The 18244-nt window shown below is 34.2% G+C and overlaps 1 protein-coding gene across 2 annotated transcripts in view; it reads left to right on the plus strand.

Moving 5' to 3' along the window:
- Nucleotides 1-18244, plus strand: part of JAZF1 (JAZF zinc finger 1) — a 151860-nt gene that overhangs the window by 98713 nt on the left and 34903 nt on the right. For both annotated transcript variants that reach the window (XR_009620931.2, XM_034402218.3), the window contains exon 3: nucleotides 9925-10121. Coding sequence is in view for 1 of the 2 variants with exons in the window: in XM_034402218.3 (XP_034258109.1) it covers nucleotides 9925-10121 (197 nt within the window). In the remaining variant the exon portion in view is untranslated. The remainder of the gene's footprint in view (nucleotides 1-9924; nucleotides 10122-18244) is intronic.

Genomic DNA, 18244 nt, shown 5'->3' on the forward strand with positions numbered 1-18244 from the left:
AAGACATGAAAATCATTTATCAATAAATATTTTTTTTAGTTATAGAAGAATAGATATTCATAATGAAGGATGTCATTAAGTCTAACATGAATGTAGAATTTACAAAGCATTTGATTTCCACACTAAACTAAAATGATATTGGCTCAAATTTTAAAAATCACATTCAGTTTATTTATTATTATTATTATTATTAATAATAATAATAATAATAATAATAATAATAATAATAATAATAGAATATATATATTCCATTAAAGAATAGTTATCTATTTATGGTCCTGAAATGTTGGATCTGACAATTCTCTTGAGTTCAGAATTTGAACTAAATACTTCATTTTTATTTTATGAAGCTGTCATTTTCAGCCAAAGATCCTTTTCCTCTATAGATGAGATCATTTTATAGAGTATGTTTTCTATTCCAGGAGATTCTGAAATTCTGAACCAATTTTATTAAGGTCAATTCTTTTATTTTCCCTAACCCCATAAATTTAATCAATAGATAGGCTGTGATTACAGATAGATACTAATTTTAGATACCAATTTTATTAAGGTCAATTCTTTTATTTTCCCTAACCCCATAAATTTAATCAATAGATAGGCTGTGATTACAGATACAGATACTAATTCTCCACAAGTGGTATTAAAAATGTTATAAATATTTTAACTAGCAAGTTGAATGGAGTAAAATTTTAGTTTCCATAAAACAATTTTTTTGTTTTGAAAAGTTGTAGAATAGCAATTAGATAAAGAGAACATAAAATTAAGTTCTGGATCATTGTCTACTTATGTGTAGAAAAAGAGACACTGATTTAGTGTCATTTAAAACGCTCTACCAGAAAGTATGTTATTATCTTTAACAGAGAAATTTATCTATGGTGGCCTGGCCTTATATTTCAACCTTGGTAAAATAGCCTCTTTTTCTACATGCATTACTCATAACATTCTGTACTTGACAAAGTCAGCCTTATAGGTGACATTCCTATACCAATAAAATATTTTTTGCATAATTCGGGTTGGTATTTCAGAAAAAAAAATTGTATAGACAGAATTAGATAAAAACATGTTGACTCCTAGAAGACAGGATGAGGATGTCTGGAACAGCACAATAAACAATGTTCTTCATCCTTTTAGTTATTTTCTTGCTTTATTCAAGTTACAGTCTAACCGTGATTTCTGACATAGTGTGAAGACATTTATTAATTTCCATAATTATTAGAACTAGTCAAACTAACTAAATGGCAAGTGCTACATAAAGCAATGTTATAATACTGGTGGATTTTCTGCAAATTTAGATTGCCAAACGTGCAGGTTTTTTCCTTAGTCATGTTCAGAAAAATTATGAGAATAAAGTGGAAAGAATCACCTGTTAGAAATAACAAAATATAATACGACAAACCCAATTAAAATGTAATACTTACATTTTAAATGGGTATGTCTGCAGTAGTTTTTCATCTTTTTTCCTCATGCATTTTTCATTCAAAAAGCATTTAGAAATATTATTTTGCCATTTTGTTTAATTTGACATTACCAAATGCTGCGCATTAACTGATGTATGTTCTATATGCATACTTGTGGCCCCTTTTGCTTTCTACTGGCATACCTGCTCTATAATGAAGTTTCTTTATTGAACTGTTAATTTCTCTTTGTTCATTAGTACCATTTCAAGCTGACTACAGGCTCCTCTTTTAATATATGTGAAAATTGTTAAAATTAACACTGAAAAACAAAGGGTGGCAAAGAGTGATAGTATGTATGCTGTAGCTCTACAACATAGGGTACTCTATTAAGCTTTATCACTGTCCTTGCAAATACAGTGGAATTGTTTCCTCTATCAATGAAATAGGTACAGCCATCGATCTCTATTCAATTTCCTCAAATTATTAAATATATATGAGATGGAATGCTATCACTGAAAGCAAAGGTTCCTGTAAAGACTAGCATCACAAGTGAATTTACATTGTTGATCTCCCACGGGCAGCAAATCCAGTCCATAATTGTCTAGTGGCAAGAGCTGAGCTTCATCATTTTGTCAGTTCACTAATAAGGAGGTCACTGCAGATACAGAATCCTAGATTTACATGTGGCAGATGACAAAGCATGATGGGAAATTTGCCTTTAAGGACAGGCTTGTGTGATGCAGTTTACAACTAGCACCCATTCTCTGGTTCCATAATTGACAAGAAATGCTATTATTAAGCGGGTCTGGTGAGATAATTAGCATTCAGGGTAAGATTTTTAATCAGACTTGAGTCAGATAATTTATCACAGTGGTAGCAAGCTGTCAGGGTCATACTGTAAATACTCATTAAAGATGAATAAAGATTAAGTGCAGCCTGAAACAGAATTCAGCAAAGTAATACTTATGATTCGTTTCACTTCAATATTTGCTGTTAATAATTTGATGTGCTATTGGCAAAAAGATCAGGTCTTTGCACTGAGCTCATTTAGGTAAGGGGTGATAATATTGTGCAGCTGAGATGTCTGTTCAGCATCTATTTTAAACTGAAACCTTTTTCATAATTGATCAATTGAAAAAAAAAATTCATTCTGAAATTCTTATTTAGTATGACTCTGCCCACATTGTTGCTATTGTTCCATGGTAATAAATTGACAGATTAAAGAGAGAAGTATTCCATCTTGAAAGCAGAACTAATTTGTTAACATTAGTATGCTATTGCACTTTGAATTCAGTGTAACTCTCTTATTTTCAATAAGTTCACACATGAACAGTTTATGGCAATTTAAAATGGTTTCCAGTTAATTAAAAAAAAACAGCATTCAAATATTCCTAGCATTAGCACAATGCTTGATTTTTAAAGGCATATAAAAGTAAGGAATACGCATTATTAAGAATGCATTCTGCATTTTAAAAAGTCAGAGGTAGGATATTTATTCTTCATTTTCTAATATTATCCCTCACCTTCATGCTAAATAAATTTATTTTGGATTTTTTTTAAAGAAAAAAATATGTTGGAATTCTCTTAAGTGAGTATAAGCATCTTGCATTTATTCTGGGTACAACCCACAACCCAATGTAGCTTAAATTTCCCCAGTGATCTACACCTCTCGGCTTTCTGAAACTTCAGTGTCATTGTGGAGAATATAAAAATAAATGCCATCTATGGGGCATTGGGGACCATCAGGTATGGGCAATGAGAGAGACTATAACGAGGTAAAGATTTTTTTAAAAAAAACAGCCCTTACACCTTCCTCTGCCATATTATGACCCCCCCTCCTTGAAAATGATGAATAAAAAAGGAAGGCTTGTTTTAGAGAGGGTACCATATTGGGCTGATCTGGGCAAACTATTTTATTGACTTGCATAGAGAACAAGACATTGTGACTGAAGAATCTATAATGTTAGTTTGTGTTTTCAGTGGCTGTTTACTTTAACAGTTTGATTTCTTGTATCTTTTGACAAAATTTGTAATTTTGGCTAGTAATGGCCCAAAAAATTAGTAACATCTACAAAACTGAAGAGGCGGTGTGGGTTAGTGGCTAAGACACTGAGCCTGTCGATCGAAAGGTCGGCAGTTCAGCGGTTCAAATCCCTAGTGCCGCGTAACGGGGTAAGCTCCCATACTTGTCCCATCTTCTGCCAGCCTAGCAGTTCGAAAGCAAATAAAAAATGCAAGTAGAAAAATAGGGACCACCTTTGGTGGGAAGGTAACAGCGTTCCGTGTGCCTTTGGACAGATGGACTATGAAAAATCTCAGTACCAGTTGAACAGAGCAAAAAATTGAATGAAATATGCATGTTTTTGAAGTTAGCACTTCAAATATCAACATTATATAGATGAGAACAACAAGCGATAAAGTGATAAACATTTGTACCACAAAGTATTGGTTTTTTTCCATTTTTCTTCATAACTGTCCATTTTAAGATTTTATTTACCTTATTTGGACAATGATAATTTATGTGTTACATTGATTGACTAAAAATAATGCTCTTGAATGAAAAAATAGTAAATTAAGTATGAAAATAATTCTTGAATATGGGACTATCAAAACATTGTCATTTCAAAAAGTATTAACTCCTGTGGTCACACATGTGACCTTAATATTGTCCCCGGCATTTCCTAGGCTTGCTGAATGAAAGCATTCAGGCAGTCTGATTTTAACTGACAGAAACATAGATTATTAAAACATGAGTGATGATAGGACAAGAAAATTAATGTTAATCAAAATAGATGGCAAACCCAGAATTAATGTAAATGTGATTGAGGTGGCAGGGAGAGTGATCCCTGGAATATTCTAAGTATTTGTGATTTACTATATGTAAAAATCATCCAGACCATAAAATATCCTCAACAATGCTGATAATGTTCTTTGGCAGCTCAGTGTTATAACAAACATTTCACTGACAGGATACATGAAGTGCAATAATAAAATATAAGAATATAGTTTCATATTTCCATGCTTCTTAAAGGAAATTATTCACAAAATATGAGTACATGATAATGTGGATTTGTCCTTGCATGCATCATTTCTGGAGAGAGATTAATAATGTGATGGAGGAAATAAAAGATTGCCTGCGTCGTACTGCATTTATTTTATGTGATCAGCTTCATGGCAGCTATAATTAGAGCTACAGTGTCCTCTAATTAGTCTACTTGGTGCACCATGTATATAGTGCAGAATTAAATATCATGACATCAACTGTTATCCAGTAAAACAAGGAATATTTTAATCTGTATAAATTGACCACATCCATTGGATACCAAAGTGGCTATAACAAAGTTGCATGAAAATAAACTTTTGTAGTTTTTGTTACTGAATGTCACATTTATTGATTCATTTAATTTGCATAATACTCTGTTATGAGTAAACTATTTTTGCTACCATGGTTTTCAGTTATACTTAACAAGTTTAAAGTAAAATTAGTTTTATGTGAAAAAAATAAATATAATAATATAATAATTGGCATAATAATCCAGGATGAATAAATAATTTAACTTGCAATTAAACAACATTACACAAGTTGTTTGACCAAGCTCAATAATATTGCTACAGCCTTGTGAGTCAGAAATTTATTTTTAATATTATACCTATCTGAAATATGTGAATGTTTTATCATAGAATGGGCTATCCTATACTATAGATGGGATTTCATTCATATTAACTGAACCTGATATATTCTGCAGATTCATATCTTTTTATAATTTATGGGATTGAGTAGAGTCTTTATTTTTTTAATTGTTCTCTTATTAGATGTTGCAAAGATAAAAAGAACAATATATTTCAATATCATTAAGAAAGTATTCAGGATGCTTTTAAAAATTGTAACTGTAATTAGCCTGAAATCATTTATAGAATTTTTGTTCAGTCACTTTGAAAACTTTGATGGCTTATAATTATCTTTAATATTCAGTGGGATGAATTTTGTAGAGTGATTGTGATCAGTTTCCATTCCATAGCCCATTGTGATATGGTTGGTTTAGTTTGTAAGGTTCTATCTTCCATTAACTTTTCTACCCATCTTTGCTAAAAGAGTTCGGAGGAATCTACCACTTACTTATCTGTTATATTAACTACTAAACAAAACTAATGTAACATTTTATGATTTTGCTATTTGTGGCCACTCGCATTTATATGAAATCATGTGGACATTTGATTTAATTTTTCATTCCATTACAGAATATATGCAAACTTAATTTTGTTCTAATTCTCATTATCTTTTTTTTAACGTGGTGAGCATGTACATTGTTTGAGTTTTGTTCTTATGCCATTGCAGTCTGAATTCCTGTTCCAAAGGAAGGATGTGAGATAGAGAGGATAGGGAGTAACTTTAAATATTACTATGGTATTCATGCATATACTCTGTGTCCATTTGACATTGTGATATATACTGGTTTCCTTCCAGTGAATATCAACAGAAAAACTATTTACACATTTGGATCCTGTTTTTCTTGGAGATATGGATTTCCCCTAATTCCCTAATTTATTATTTGATATTTTGACTCCAAGGGTATTATTATCTGATATTTTTAATGTATGTTATCATGTATGATTATTTCATATTCACTGATGGCTAATATCTGTTGTATAATTTTGCTTCATTTTTATTTATCTTATTCTTGTTTTCTAGACAGGTTTTCTGTTAAGCATGATTACTATTCTTTATGATTTGAATTCTTAAGTAGACCTTTGCTGCTTTTTGGAAGTTATTTAAAACTGGGTCAGCAGTTTGTGAGAGAATTGTGTTTCCAGTGATTGTGTAAGAAGGAAGAGATCACTATCTAGATGTAAAATATACTTCACTGACAATTTCTCATAAATAGTTCTATAGAGATGTTTTTTAAAAAATAGAAGCACATTTACTGGAAACACTCTACAAGTTATTTTTAAGATTTATTTTGTACTTTTTGTTATACGCTATTGCTGATCAATAATGGGAGGTATATTGTTAATTTTGCAGTCTGTTTTTAATCAATAAATCCATACATACACCTGGCAATCTGAGGCAATCTGATATTTACAGTAAATAATCTGTGGCAATCTATTACAATCAAAGAATTATAACCTTTATATATATTGAATATATCAGTTTGAATTAAACCCTCAGATTTAATTACATATGTCTAATACAAATGGAATTCTATGACATTTTAATCTGACCTGCAGCATGTTATACCGTAAATATGTGAGGTGTTTTTAAAAGCAATATTATATAAGAAATCATTTTTCCTGAATATTTTGTGAACATTTCTATCAAATAACTTGGCTTTCCTCATCCAAAATTCTCTGGCAGTAATTATAATACATGTTTTATTGTTAACACAATAAATAATATCAGGAGAACCATTTTAATATGCATCCAATGAAAGTAACATTTGTGGATAAAAAAATTTCTTTGGCATGCAGGAACAATGTTCTTTTATCCCTTGTTGCTATAAGAGACTTTGGAGCATATCATTTTGAATAAAACTGTGAAGCAAAGCCCCGGTGGCAACCTGTAGAGGGCTCTGCAATACCATCTTTTGCATCAAAAGTAGCTTGAAGGAAGGGGGAAGGGAGCAAAGAACAAGTCTGGGTTTTGTTTGGTAAACAGGCAAGGAATTGTGGGCAAAGTCCTTTATCTTGTGGCTTGCATGGGATTAGATGACGCAGTCCAAACTCATTATTTTAATAGCCTACAGCTAGTTCACGTAGCAAGAGGAGGCCATGCCCGCCTTGAAAGAGGCAATTTAATTGCTTTAAGTTCAGACTGGTACATTTTAATTGTAACAAGAATATTCAAATGCATGGGGTGTTTGTAAAAGAAGGCAGAACACAAGTTGCAGATATTTCAGTAACAAGTACATACAGTATAACATAGTTTCATGGTTTTGTAACAAGCATGATTTTATTTAACAAATTCATAGAGGCTTCAAAGCAGTTGTGTTATTAGGAAATTAATTAAATACCAGTTGTATGCATTTTTCCCACTTATTTCTAACAGACTTTCCTATGTTGCCTCAATTTTTTTTTTCTTTCTATCATTTTTAGGTATGGTGATTGTTTTAAACTTTTAGCAAATGGTATGTTGAATTTCTTCTCCTGGTTTGTTTTTTCAGTTATAATTTGTTTGATTTACTAGTAATGAATTATTAATTTTTATTTTTATTTTTACAACAGTGCTGATACAACAAATTGAGGGGGAAAAACAGTTTTCTTCTCTATTCAAGAGAAAGTGCATTCTGATTCAGAAGGGATGTGCTTTCCTATCTGCAGTCTCTTATTGCCTTGAGTGACTGAGGAGGAAGTAGAAAAGAGAAGAATTTACCTCTTCAAGAGCACCAACAGATCTCTTTATAAAATGATTTTAACACTTACAGTTGATGCTGTTTCTTATTTTTATTGTTCTATATTCTCAGCAACCCACTGGGCCAGTGTATGAAAATCTGTCATTATTTTCTTTTCAAATCATTGTTCAAATGTTATTGTTAAATATATATTTATGTATATGCATTTCTACATGTAAGTATAATTTAGCACTAGGGTCAAAGAGAATCAAATTCTGATCTACTCTCAGTGGAAAGTCAATGGAAAGCCCTCTTTTTCAGCCCAACCCATCTCACAAACTGTTGTTGTGGAGAAAAATTAGAAGAAGCATTGTGCATGCTGCCTTGCGTCTTTGAATGACTTGGATGAAAAGAGATACAATAACAACAACATGAACTTCCATTATGTAATAATTTCATCTCATACCATACATTTTCATAATACCATAGATTTTCAACAAACTTCTAAGTAAATATTAATTTATAAGTATGGCTTAATATATTGTAATAATTTCAAAGACCAAAGAGTAGGACAGTAGTCTTTAGTTTTTAAGAAAACATAGTATTCTCTAATCCCTAACAACCTAACCCCTTAATGCCTGGCCATATTGGGTCTAAAAGAAGAAAATTGACAGATGTGTAGAAGATAATATTGCAGTAGATTGTCCTTATCCTTTGTGAGGTATATTTATTTATTCATTTCCTCTATCCTGAAGATTATTGGTGTATTACCACATCAAAATTCAAACGATCAACTCATCTTTCATTTCATGAACTGGAAATCCACTAGTTTCTTTAGCTCTTGAAAGGTCTCCTAACTGGTCTTCTTTTTGCATGGATTGTGAAGAAATCTGATCATCTAGTAGAATAATGTAAAGACGTCACCTTTGTAATAGCTTTCCATCCTAAAAATTGGTGTTTTCTCAAAGCTAGAAATAAAAGAATAAAAAATTACAATATTTGTTTTTAGTGATGCACTAATTGAATCCTAGATATCATGTCACTTAATAAGAGCTGTGTAGTCTGGATTAAATTAAACAATTAACGATGTATTTAAAAATATGTTTCAAATATAATTGTATTTTGCTGAAGAAATATTACACCATCCAACCTATTCACCTGGAGTAGGTTATACATTTTGAAGATTTTTCTTTTATTGCTGTATAGTGTAATAAGGTATCTGAACCATTTTAAAATGGGTTATGAAATGTTCCCATAAAACTATTTTCTATGATTTAGCAGTAACCCATCAACTATGTATTGTTAGCAGCAAATGGTGACTAGTTTGTTAATTAATGACCCAAAGCAAAAACAAAGCTGATGAATGCCCTAACAATCTAGCTGTTAAATGCTTTGAAAGTGAATTCTGAGATGATAATTGGGACATTAAATTGTAGTCAGTGGCTTTTATGTCTTTATTAAGCTTTTGAAAAATTAGCCAGGACAAACTTTTCCATTACAGAACATAAGACATTTATTTGGGTCCATGCAGTAAACCATATGAACTTGAAACTTGTCAGGAATTGCTGACAAGTGTGGTAATTAACTGCTAAAAACTAAACAAATGGTAGTTATCACTGAAAAAGGACATGCTTGAAAATATTGTTCTAGTTAAATTTAAAAAGAGAAAATTAATAGTAAAGGAGAGAACTCAAAATTATATTTCATACTTCCTAATCATCCATGTCCCTCAGAAAAGAGCTTTGAGTGTATCAATTTAATCAATAAAATTAAGCATTAAAAACAACTTTTTATCCACCTTCATTATTTTATTATAAATAACTCAATGTGGCAAACATACATAATTTTCCTTCTTCCTATTTCCCCACAACAACCTTTTGAGGTAAGCTAAGAGAAAGTGACTAGCCCCACTTTCAGCCAACAGTGTCAGGCTTGGGCATGAGTTGGTCAGTTAATTCCTATCACAATCAATGGATCAACACTAAATTAATTTTTAAAAAGAAAATCTTGCACTTGTGGGAAAACACTATTTAAAAAAAATATTCCCTTCTATGCATTATTTGACAATATTTGGTTTACCAGGAACAAGGGGAGGTAAGAAATGAATAGCATAAGGAATATTCCCATGTACTTGCACCAAATGTTTACAGTTGCCAATCCATAGTAATTTTCCCATAATATTGGTATCACTGCTTTTATAGGTTTATGACTGATGCTGCTCGTCGTGAGCAGGAATCTCTCAAGAAGAAAATCCAACCTAAACTCTCCTTGACCTTATCAAGCTCAGTGTCCCGTGGGAATGTATCTACTCCTCCACGTCACAGCAGTGGAAGCCTTACTCCACCTGTCACACCTCCGATCACCCCTTCCTCCTCATTTCGTAGTAGCACACCAACAGGTAAGATAAAATGGATTTGCTGTTTGTGGTATAAACTTTAAAAAAAAACAGCAGCAAAAAATAGAAAACAAATCTTAGTAAAGTTAGACTTCAAAAAGAATCAGCATTATTTAAGTTAAATTTAATTATTTCTTAAGAAATAAATCGCATATGTATTATGGATGGACTTTCTTTTCTGACCCAAAGTTTTTACAGGCATGACCTCTTTTTCACACCATGTTTGTCTTTTTGTTCATTTATTCAATTATTGCAGATGAAGGGGAAACAAAGACAAGTGTTGTTTCCAGAAAAAAATTAAGAAATTGAACAGGGAGATATAATAATAATAATAATAATAATAACAATAATAATAATAATAATAATAATAATAATAATAATAATAATAATAATAATAATAATAATAATAATAAACAACCACCACCACCACCAAAGGGCTAGCTCGCTATTTAGAAATTCTAAATTTACCGGACTTGAACATTTTGACTCTACAAAAAACCACTTTACTCGGAACAGCTTACATCCTCCAATGATACCTTAACAGTTCCTAGGTCCTTGGTTAGGACTCGAGCTGCTGAGCTATTAACCAGCCTCAAAGGCTGTGAATCTCACGAAAGATTAACCAATAATAATAACAACAACAGAGTTGGAAGGGACCTAGTCCAATCCCTGCTCACTCAGGGCACCTATACTAGGGATTTGAACCACTGAACTGCCAACCTTCCTGATCGGCAAGCTCAGTGTCTTAGCCACTGAGCCACCTAGCCAGGCTCAGGTATCATAACCCTGTAGCAATAAAAGTAACGCTTGAAATAGGGGGTGAATATTTGTGAGTGTGTGAAAAGAGAAGGATATTTTTACTATAATGAGAGTAAGATGTTTTGCAAACTTTTTGTGAAATTAAGCAAAAATGATCCTATATCACTTCTCCCTCTTTCAGAACCAGTTATTCAATATAGAGAAGGCCTTTGTCAAAAGAAAAGTTTTAAACAGGCAAATCAAGTTTAATACTCCAAAAACGTCAGAAAGCTTCACAATATGAATGCTACTCAATAAGGCTCATTGCACAAGAGATCACAAAATGGCATGCACTAAAGTACTATGGCAAAATCCCTATCAAGTGTGTAGTACTTTCATACAACTCCTAGTACCACCACTCCTAATTATATTTTTAAGCATCACCTATATGAAATAAACACACAATATGTATTTATCTCATATTGATAGCCTGGCACAATCTCAAACAGATTTTTGAATGCTCACAACATGAGAAACAATAATAACAATAAACAATCAAAATTCACATATATATTCTAGATGAATGAAGTCAGACACTGAACACCCACTACAATACCCTTTAACTGTGTACACAAATTTTATAGATTGGTAGTAATTTAGGAGCTTCAGTAGTTGAACCAGACTATTCATCTCAATACGTTTTAGTTGAATATATTGCCATTTCTCAATCTCCCCTTGTCAAGCATGTTGATTATTTTACTTATTCTATCTATAATACAACAATCTCCCTGGACTGCTCACTCTCTCTTGGAATAAATAAATGGTATTTAGGAGAGGTCCATCCTAGTTCGCTCATACCTGCACAACTACTAAAGCTTACTCCCCACTTGATCCCTACTCCAGGTGGTATGCCCTACAAAGCATCTCTATGATTAGAGAATTCCTCTCCATTCCCCAAAAAAGTGAAGCTCAGGTGTAGCCTGGTGTGTTGTGCTCCCCTATTCCCCTATATTGCACATTTTGTCTCCGTCAGCAATTGGTTTTCATCCCTATCTGCAGACCTTTTGTAAGACAATTTAAGTTGGTCTGATGGCGCCCTTAAAAGGGTTTGAGCAGCATGTTGCTCCTGTAGAAAATCTACCATTCCTGGGATAAACTTTTTTGTGATGCTGCCAGCAAATTCTTTGGGTGCTTAATATATAAGTCTAGGAAAACAGTCATAGCAATGTATTTATGGGTTGAATTATTCTAGGAAAATTTTGCAAGTGGTAGGAATGAGGGCCAGTTATCTTGGAGGTGGTATACTAGCATCTTAAATACTGATGCAGCATCTGGTTAGTCTGGTTAGTTTCTAAGTCTCACCATTTGTAGCAGGGTGATAGGCTGGTGATAGGCTGATCTGGACTTTCAAAAGCTGAACAGCACCATCCAAAACCTGGAAGTAAATTGACTTTTGCAATCAAAAATTAGCCTAGGAACCATTCCACCATAGCAAAAGACATGTTCCAAAAAGAGCTGGATTGTCTCCCTCGCTGTAGGCAAACCTTTACAAGGGATGAAATGTACCAGCTTGTTGAAAAGATATACCACTTCCAATATGGAATTATAGTCTTGGACTTGTGATAAGTCCAGTGACATTGTATACTAGGGCTGAGATGGTGTTTCCAAGGGACACAACAGCCCTGCAGGTTTCTGATGCTGACGTTTCACCTTCCTGAATTTATGGCAAGACCCTTGATGTCTGTTGCCACTGTAGGCCACCAAAAGTCTGTCAATGTCCTATGTAGCATCTTGAATACATCCCATGCCCTGTTGTCTCTCTATCATGGCAAAGCTGTAGAATCTCCTCTCTCAAAGCACTGGAACTACGATTCTGCCTTTATGTCACGAAGGCCTTTTTCTGTTAAAAATTGGGATACATTACTTGGCAGGGTTCCCTGAAGGTCATCCATTCAGGCCTGCAAGTTATGAGTCAAATTGCTGCTGCACTTTAATTCTGAAAAATAGATCCTAGATTATAGGTCCTGCCCCCAATAACTCAATAGATGTGTGTGGGGGAAGCCAACAGAAATTGGAAAGTTGCAAACTTCTTGCAGGGTTGGTACTTGTTGCATCTGGAGGTGCTCTGACTTTCTGGACAGTGCATCTGACAATAAATTCTTCAAACTGGTGATATATGTAATACAAAAATTGAAGTTAAAAAAAATGAGTCCATCTCAGGAAAAGTGGCTGAATTTTCTACAACATTTCCAGATTTTTAGGGTCATTGCAGACTTTAATTAATACCAATTCCAGTCATTGCTCAAGTAGACAAAGCTGTTTTCACTGCCAAGAGCTCCTTGTTAAAAATGTTGTAATTCCTTTCTGTACACATTAAATCTCTGGAGTAATGAAGCTTGGCCCTCTCCTCCCCCCTCCTATAGCACCAGGGCTATATATGTGGCATCTGTGTGAACATTAAATTTCTTTAATAGCTCAGGGTATTGGAGAAGACATTGCTTGGCAAAGAATTGTTTTAATTCTTCAATGCAGATTCTCTTTCCAATGAAGCAAACTTCACTTTATTTTTTAGCAATTGAGTAAGAAGCTTAACATGTGCAAAGATTGGAATGAATTTCCTATAAAAATTCACAAAATCAAAGAAAAACTGAGCATCTTTCATATTTTGGGGACAGGTGCCATGAGAGCGTTTGGGGGGGGGGTCCCTTTGGATTCCATCCATAGAAATCTGATAACCCAGAAACTGTTGTTTTAGGCCAAAGGAATATTTTTCTAGTTTGGCAAATAACTTATTTCCTCCTGGCCTGCGCAAATATCTTTTGTACAAGGTGTTCATTAACTTCTTCATATCCTAAGCAGGATACAAATCAAGATACTGTCCAGATACATCACCAAAGATGTATCAGTTTTATTGGAAACAATTGGGTCATAAGACTGGACAATACAGTTCCACAACTGATCAAACCAAAGGCATTACTTTCAACGCTGGTATTGAATGCCATTTTAAAAATCATGGTTTTTTTTTTACTCTAATGAGTTTGTATGTATTTTGGAGATCCAGTGTGATAAATATGTCTGAATTCTGCAATTTATCTAGCAAGCCCAAAATAATGGGTAATGGTCCCTTACTGTGCTATTGTTAAAGTCTTTGTAATTGTGGACATCTGGACCTCATTACTTGGTTTCAGAAAATCCACCTCTTGCTTCTTAAGAACAGAAATGGTAAGTACTGAAGTTGGTGACCTAGAAGGCCCAATGAATCCTTTCTTCAAACTGGAATCCAAATATTGTTTTAAGAACAACAGTTCCTTTGCTGACATCAGAGATGGAAGGCAAATAAATTCAATAAATAAATAAAACTCAGTTATTGCCTCATAGTTAGAATTTTGGCCCCTGGTATTACCACAGCCACAAATCTTAGGTGGAAGAGTGACTAAAGCCTTCTCTTCCACCAAAACTTCTGTAAAGTTCATATATTTGGCAGGCAACTAGTCCCCCTTCCTTGAGGGGTTTTGGCTAATTGCTGCAAAAGACCTGGTGGTGATGTCAAGTGGGAGTAGGGAAACATAAAACCTTGTCTCCCAGTCTGTTGCAAGGTCATGAAGCCTCAACCTTGCAAACCGCAAGGCGATTGGGATTTGAAAATTTTCTGCCATGGAGAGGGAGAATACATTTGGTATGCTCTCCAGCTATAGTGGTAGACTGGTGATGGGGTTGTGGCACTGTAGACTGCATGATGGGACCTGGTCTTTAGGGATGACTATCTATCATCTTCATAGGAACAATAAGGTCCACTCTAGCTTCTTGCAATTCTTTACTACTGCCAAGTTTATAAAATACTGGTGCTCTAGAATCATTTAAAGCTTCCTGCTTTTTCTTACATCCGGAGTTAAAAGACAAAATAGCTGAAACTTTTATGAGCATATGTTGAACTGCATGCTCCCCCACAATACATTCTTGAGAGAGGGACTGCTGTTGTTTCTCTGGACCTGTGCTTAACAGGGGAGTTGATGCTCTTTTGGGTGGTTAATCTGCATTCTCTCCACAGGGTTTTGGCTGGGCAAGCTCTGTTGCTGTCTCAGCTCTTTGTATGACATGAAGTGTGAAACTTCATCTTTGCTTTCCCTCAGCAGCTGCTTCCCAGTTGCATGAAGGGATAGAAGGGGTACCTGGCTCAATAGTAGTAACCTCAGGAGGGATCTTGGAGTCCTAATGGACAATCACTTAAATATGAGCCAGTAGTGTGCTGCAGCTGCCAAAAAAGCCAACAGAGTTCTAGGCTGCATTGACAGATGGAGAGAAGCAAAATCATGTGAAGTGTTAGTACCACTTTATAATGTCTTGGTAAGACCACACTTGGACTGTTGCATCCAGTTTTGGTTGCCACAATATAAAAAAGATGTTGAGACTCTAGAAAGAGTGCAGAGAAGATAAGTCTTTGTAGAGTGCTCTTCTTTGCACTCTCTCTTAAGAAGATTATTAGAGTACTGGAAGCTAAAACATATGAAAAACAACTTTCAGGAATTGGATATGTCTAGTTTAATGAAAAGAAGGACCAGGGATGACATGATAGCAGTGTTCCAATATCCCAGGGGCTGCCACAAAGAAGAGGGGATCAACTTATTCTCCAGAGCACCTGAAGGCAGGACAAGAAGCAATGGTTGGGAACTAATCAAGGAGAAAAGTAATCTAGAACAAAACAGAAATTTTCTAACAGTTAGAACAATTAATCATTGGAATGACTTGACTCCAGAAGTTGTGAGCGCTCCAACACTGAAGATTTTTAAGAAGAGACTGGACAACAATTTGTCTGAAATGGTATAGGGTCTCGTACCTAAGCAGGGGGTTTAACTAGAAGACATCCAATGTCCTTCCAACTCTTATTCTGCATGGGTTTTCCTTCTCTCGTATAAGCCATGGGCAGTATGAGGGGGGGAAAGCTCATGCAGTGAGGACTGGGTTCATTGGATTGTACTAGTTCTGCCAACATTTTCTCCTAATGAGGCCTGTGAGTGCACAAACTTGATACAACTGTTCTAGATTCTGTGGAACTCCTTTTCTAACCAACTCAGTCCAGATGTTGGTGTGCATATCCTACCTGAACTATTGAGCTGGTTTGTTCCAATCCACATCTGCTGGCAAGAACTTGAAATTGGTAATGTAAAGCCTTGCCCTTCAGTAGCCTTGTTTGAACTGCCAAATCTCATGGCTGGCTGTTATGACTTGTTTCAGGTCTCCAAAACATCCCCTGAATCTGTCCATAAAGTTCTGGTAATTGTCCATGACTGGGTTGTTTTCTTTTATGATTACAGTACTTAGCCACTGATTCCTTTAACAAGCTTAGCATGACGTACAATCCATAGGAATTCTATAGCTCGGGTTCCAATATACAACTCATACTGATCAATGGAGGTTCTCATCTTGCCCATTTCTCCCCCAAATCTCTCTGGCAAACCTCCATGGCAACACAGAAAAACTGGCTGCACAGCTGGAACTGTTCAGGGTTTTGAAGCAATCAGCACCTATAGCAGTGGGAAATTCTGAACCTTCTCCTGAACAACTGAAGCATCATGGCCACCAAGCTCCTCACTAGCAGTAAGAAATAGGAGTCTGGTAGATTAATGTCAGATGCAAGCAAATAGATCCACACATGAAAGGTTCAAGTTTATTATCTTATTATATACTATCTATAATACAAGAATCTCCCCAGACTGGCCACCGTCCCTTGAAAATTGGTAAGAATTTAGATGGGGTGTGTATGAATCCAAGGTCTCTTTCAGTTGTGCAACCAGTCAAGGCTAAATCAGCTTGATCCTTTCTTATTGCTTGGTTGATAGTTTCCAAATATTCCTGTTCCAATGAAAAGATTATTATTAATTTCAGTTTTTCTGAATGTATATCTAACACATTAATTAGTGATGTAACATCTGAGGTTTGTCATTATTTTTATGAAACAAGAAAAGGCAAAGGTCATATTGTCAGTCTATATGCCAGGATTATTGTTAAAATTTAGACATTAGCATTTACCAGGTAAAATCAGGAACAAATTAATCAACAAAATCTCAACAGTGCTCAAAATCATAGGTTTATAAATTCAATTAAAGGAAGTTGGAAAAAATATTCAAAAGATATGCTCATATAACTCAACAGTATAGGAACAAAAAATTGTTTTCACAGGTTTAATAATATACATATAGACAACTAGACAATCATTTTAGTCATTTTGCTTTATAGAATTAAATGACATGGACATAGAAATAATTAATTTTCAATATAGCAGACATTAAAAAATTCTTAGCATTAAGAGTACATTGTTCTGCATATATACTCAGATGTTCCTTAATTTTATTTTTTCATTTTTAATTTAATTCTTCTGTGATACTAAAAAAAGGAGCACATCTAAATATTTTAGCTGTGAAGAATTTATAGTTAAATTATATATCCACCAAATTGCCCTTATATCAGTATTTTGTATTTTCCATGTAATAAAATTGAAGTTAGCTGGAATATATTGCAACCTAACATAACATATGGATGTGAGGATGATCTGGCTGCGATATCTGTCACCTCATTGATCAACCGCCATGGTTGATTCTATTGATCTGGCTGGCTAGGTGGGTGTCCCCTTCCTTCCTCCTTCACCTCTCCCTGTGAGTCCCTTCCAAAATTGCACGCTTGGTGGAAGAAGACATTCATCCCAGATATAAGGAGTGTACAGATCTTCAGTCAACTCCCCTGGTAGAACCTTAAAACAAGCTACATCCTAATGAGGGATTCAGCATTTGACTAAAATATCCAGCCATAATTATCCAGTCTATACATAAAGTAAAAAGGCATTCAAATTTCAGTAAGTTTAATAAGCAGCTGGTGGTTCTTGAAAAGACATATAAAGCATTCTACATTTCATGAAACACATAGAGAACAAATGAAAACTGCACACAAAAATTTTAGTATTTTCATAGTTCAAGAGAAAATACTATAAGTATAGTATTGTCTCATCTTAACCTGACATGACTTCATAGACACTTCCATATAATTCCCTTTGCAACAACACAGAATGATTTACTGTTGCTTTTTCCCAGGATGTTTTTTTAAATGCATTTATTTTAGGAAATCTGATTCTAGAAATGTAATTGTCTTGATCTTTATTTCAGCAAAGTTGCATAGCTTTTAGAGAAATAATGACAGCTTTTAGGGAGAAATTGGATTGAGTTTGAGATCCTGTACAAAAATCCTTAACCATAAGTTTAATGTTAGCTTCTGTATTCTGAATTTCTATATTTTTCATAACACACTTTTCAATGTTTATTTTAAAAAATGTTCATTCTGCTGTTGTTGTTTTTTTAATAGTATTGGGTATCTTTTTCCCATTTACTCTATTTCATATG

The sequence above is a fragment of the Pantherophis guttatus genome, chromosome 4 (genome assembly GCF_059756535.1).
Source record: "Pantherophis guttatus breed Tessera chromosome 4, ASM5975653v1, whole genome shotgun sequence".
Lineage (NCBI taxonomy): Eukaryota > Metazoa > Chordata > Lepidosauria > Squamata > Colubridae > Pantherophis > Pantherophis guttatus.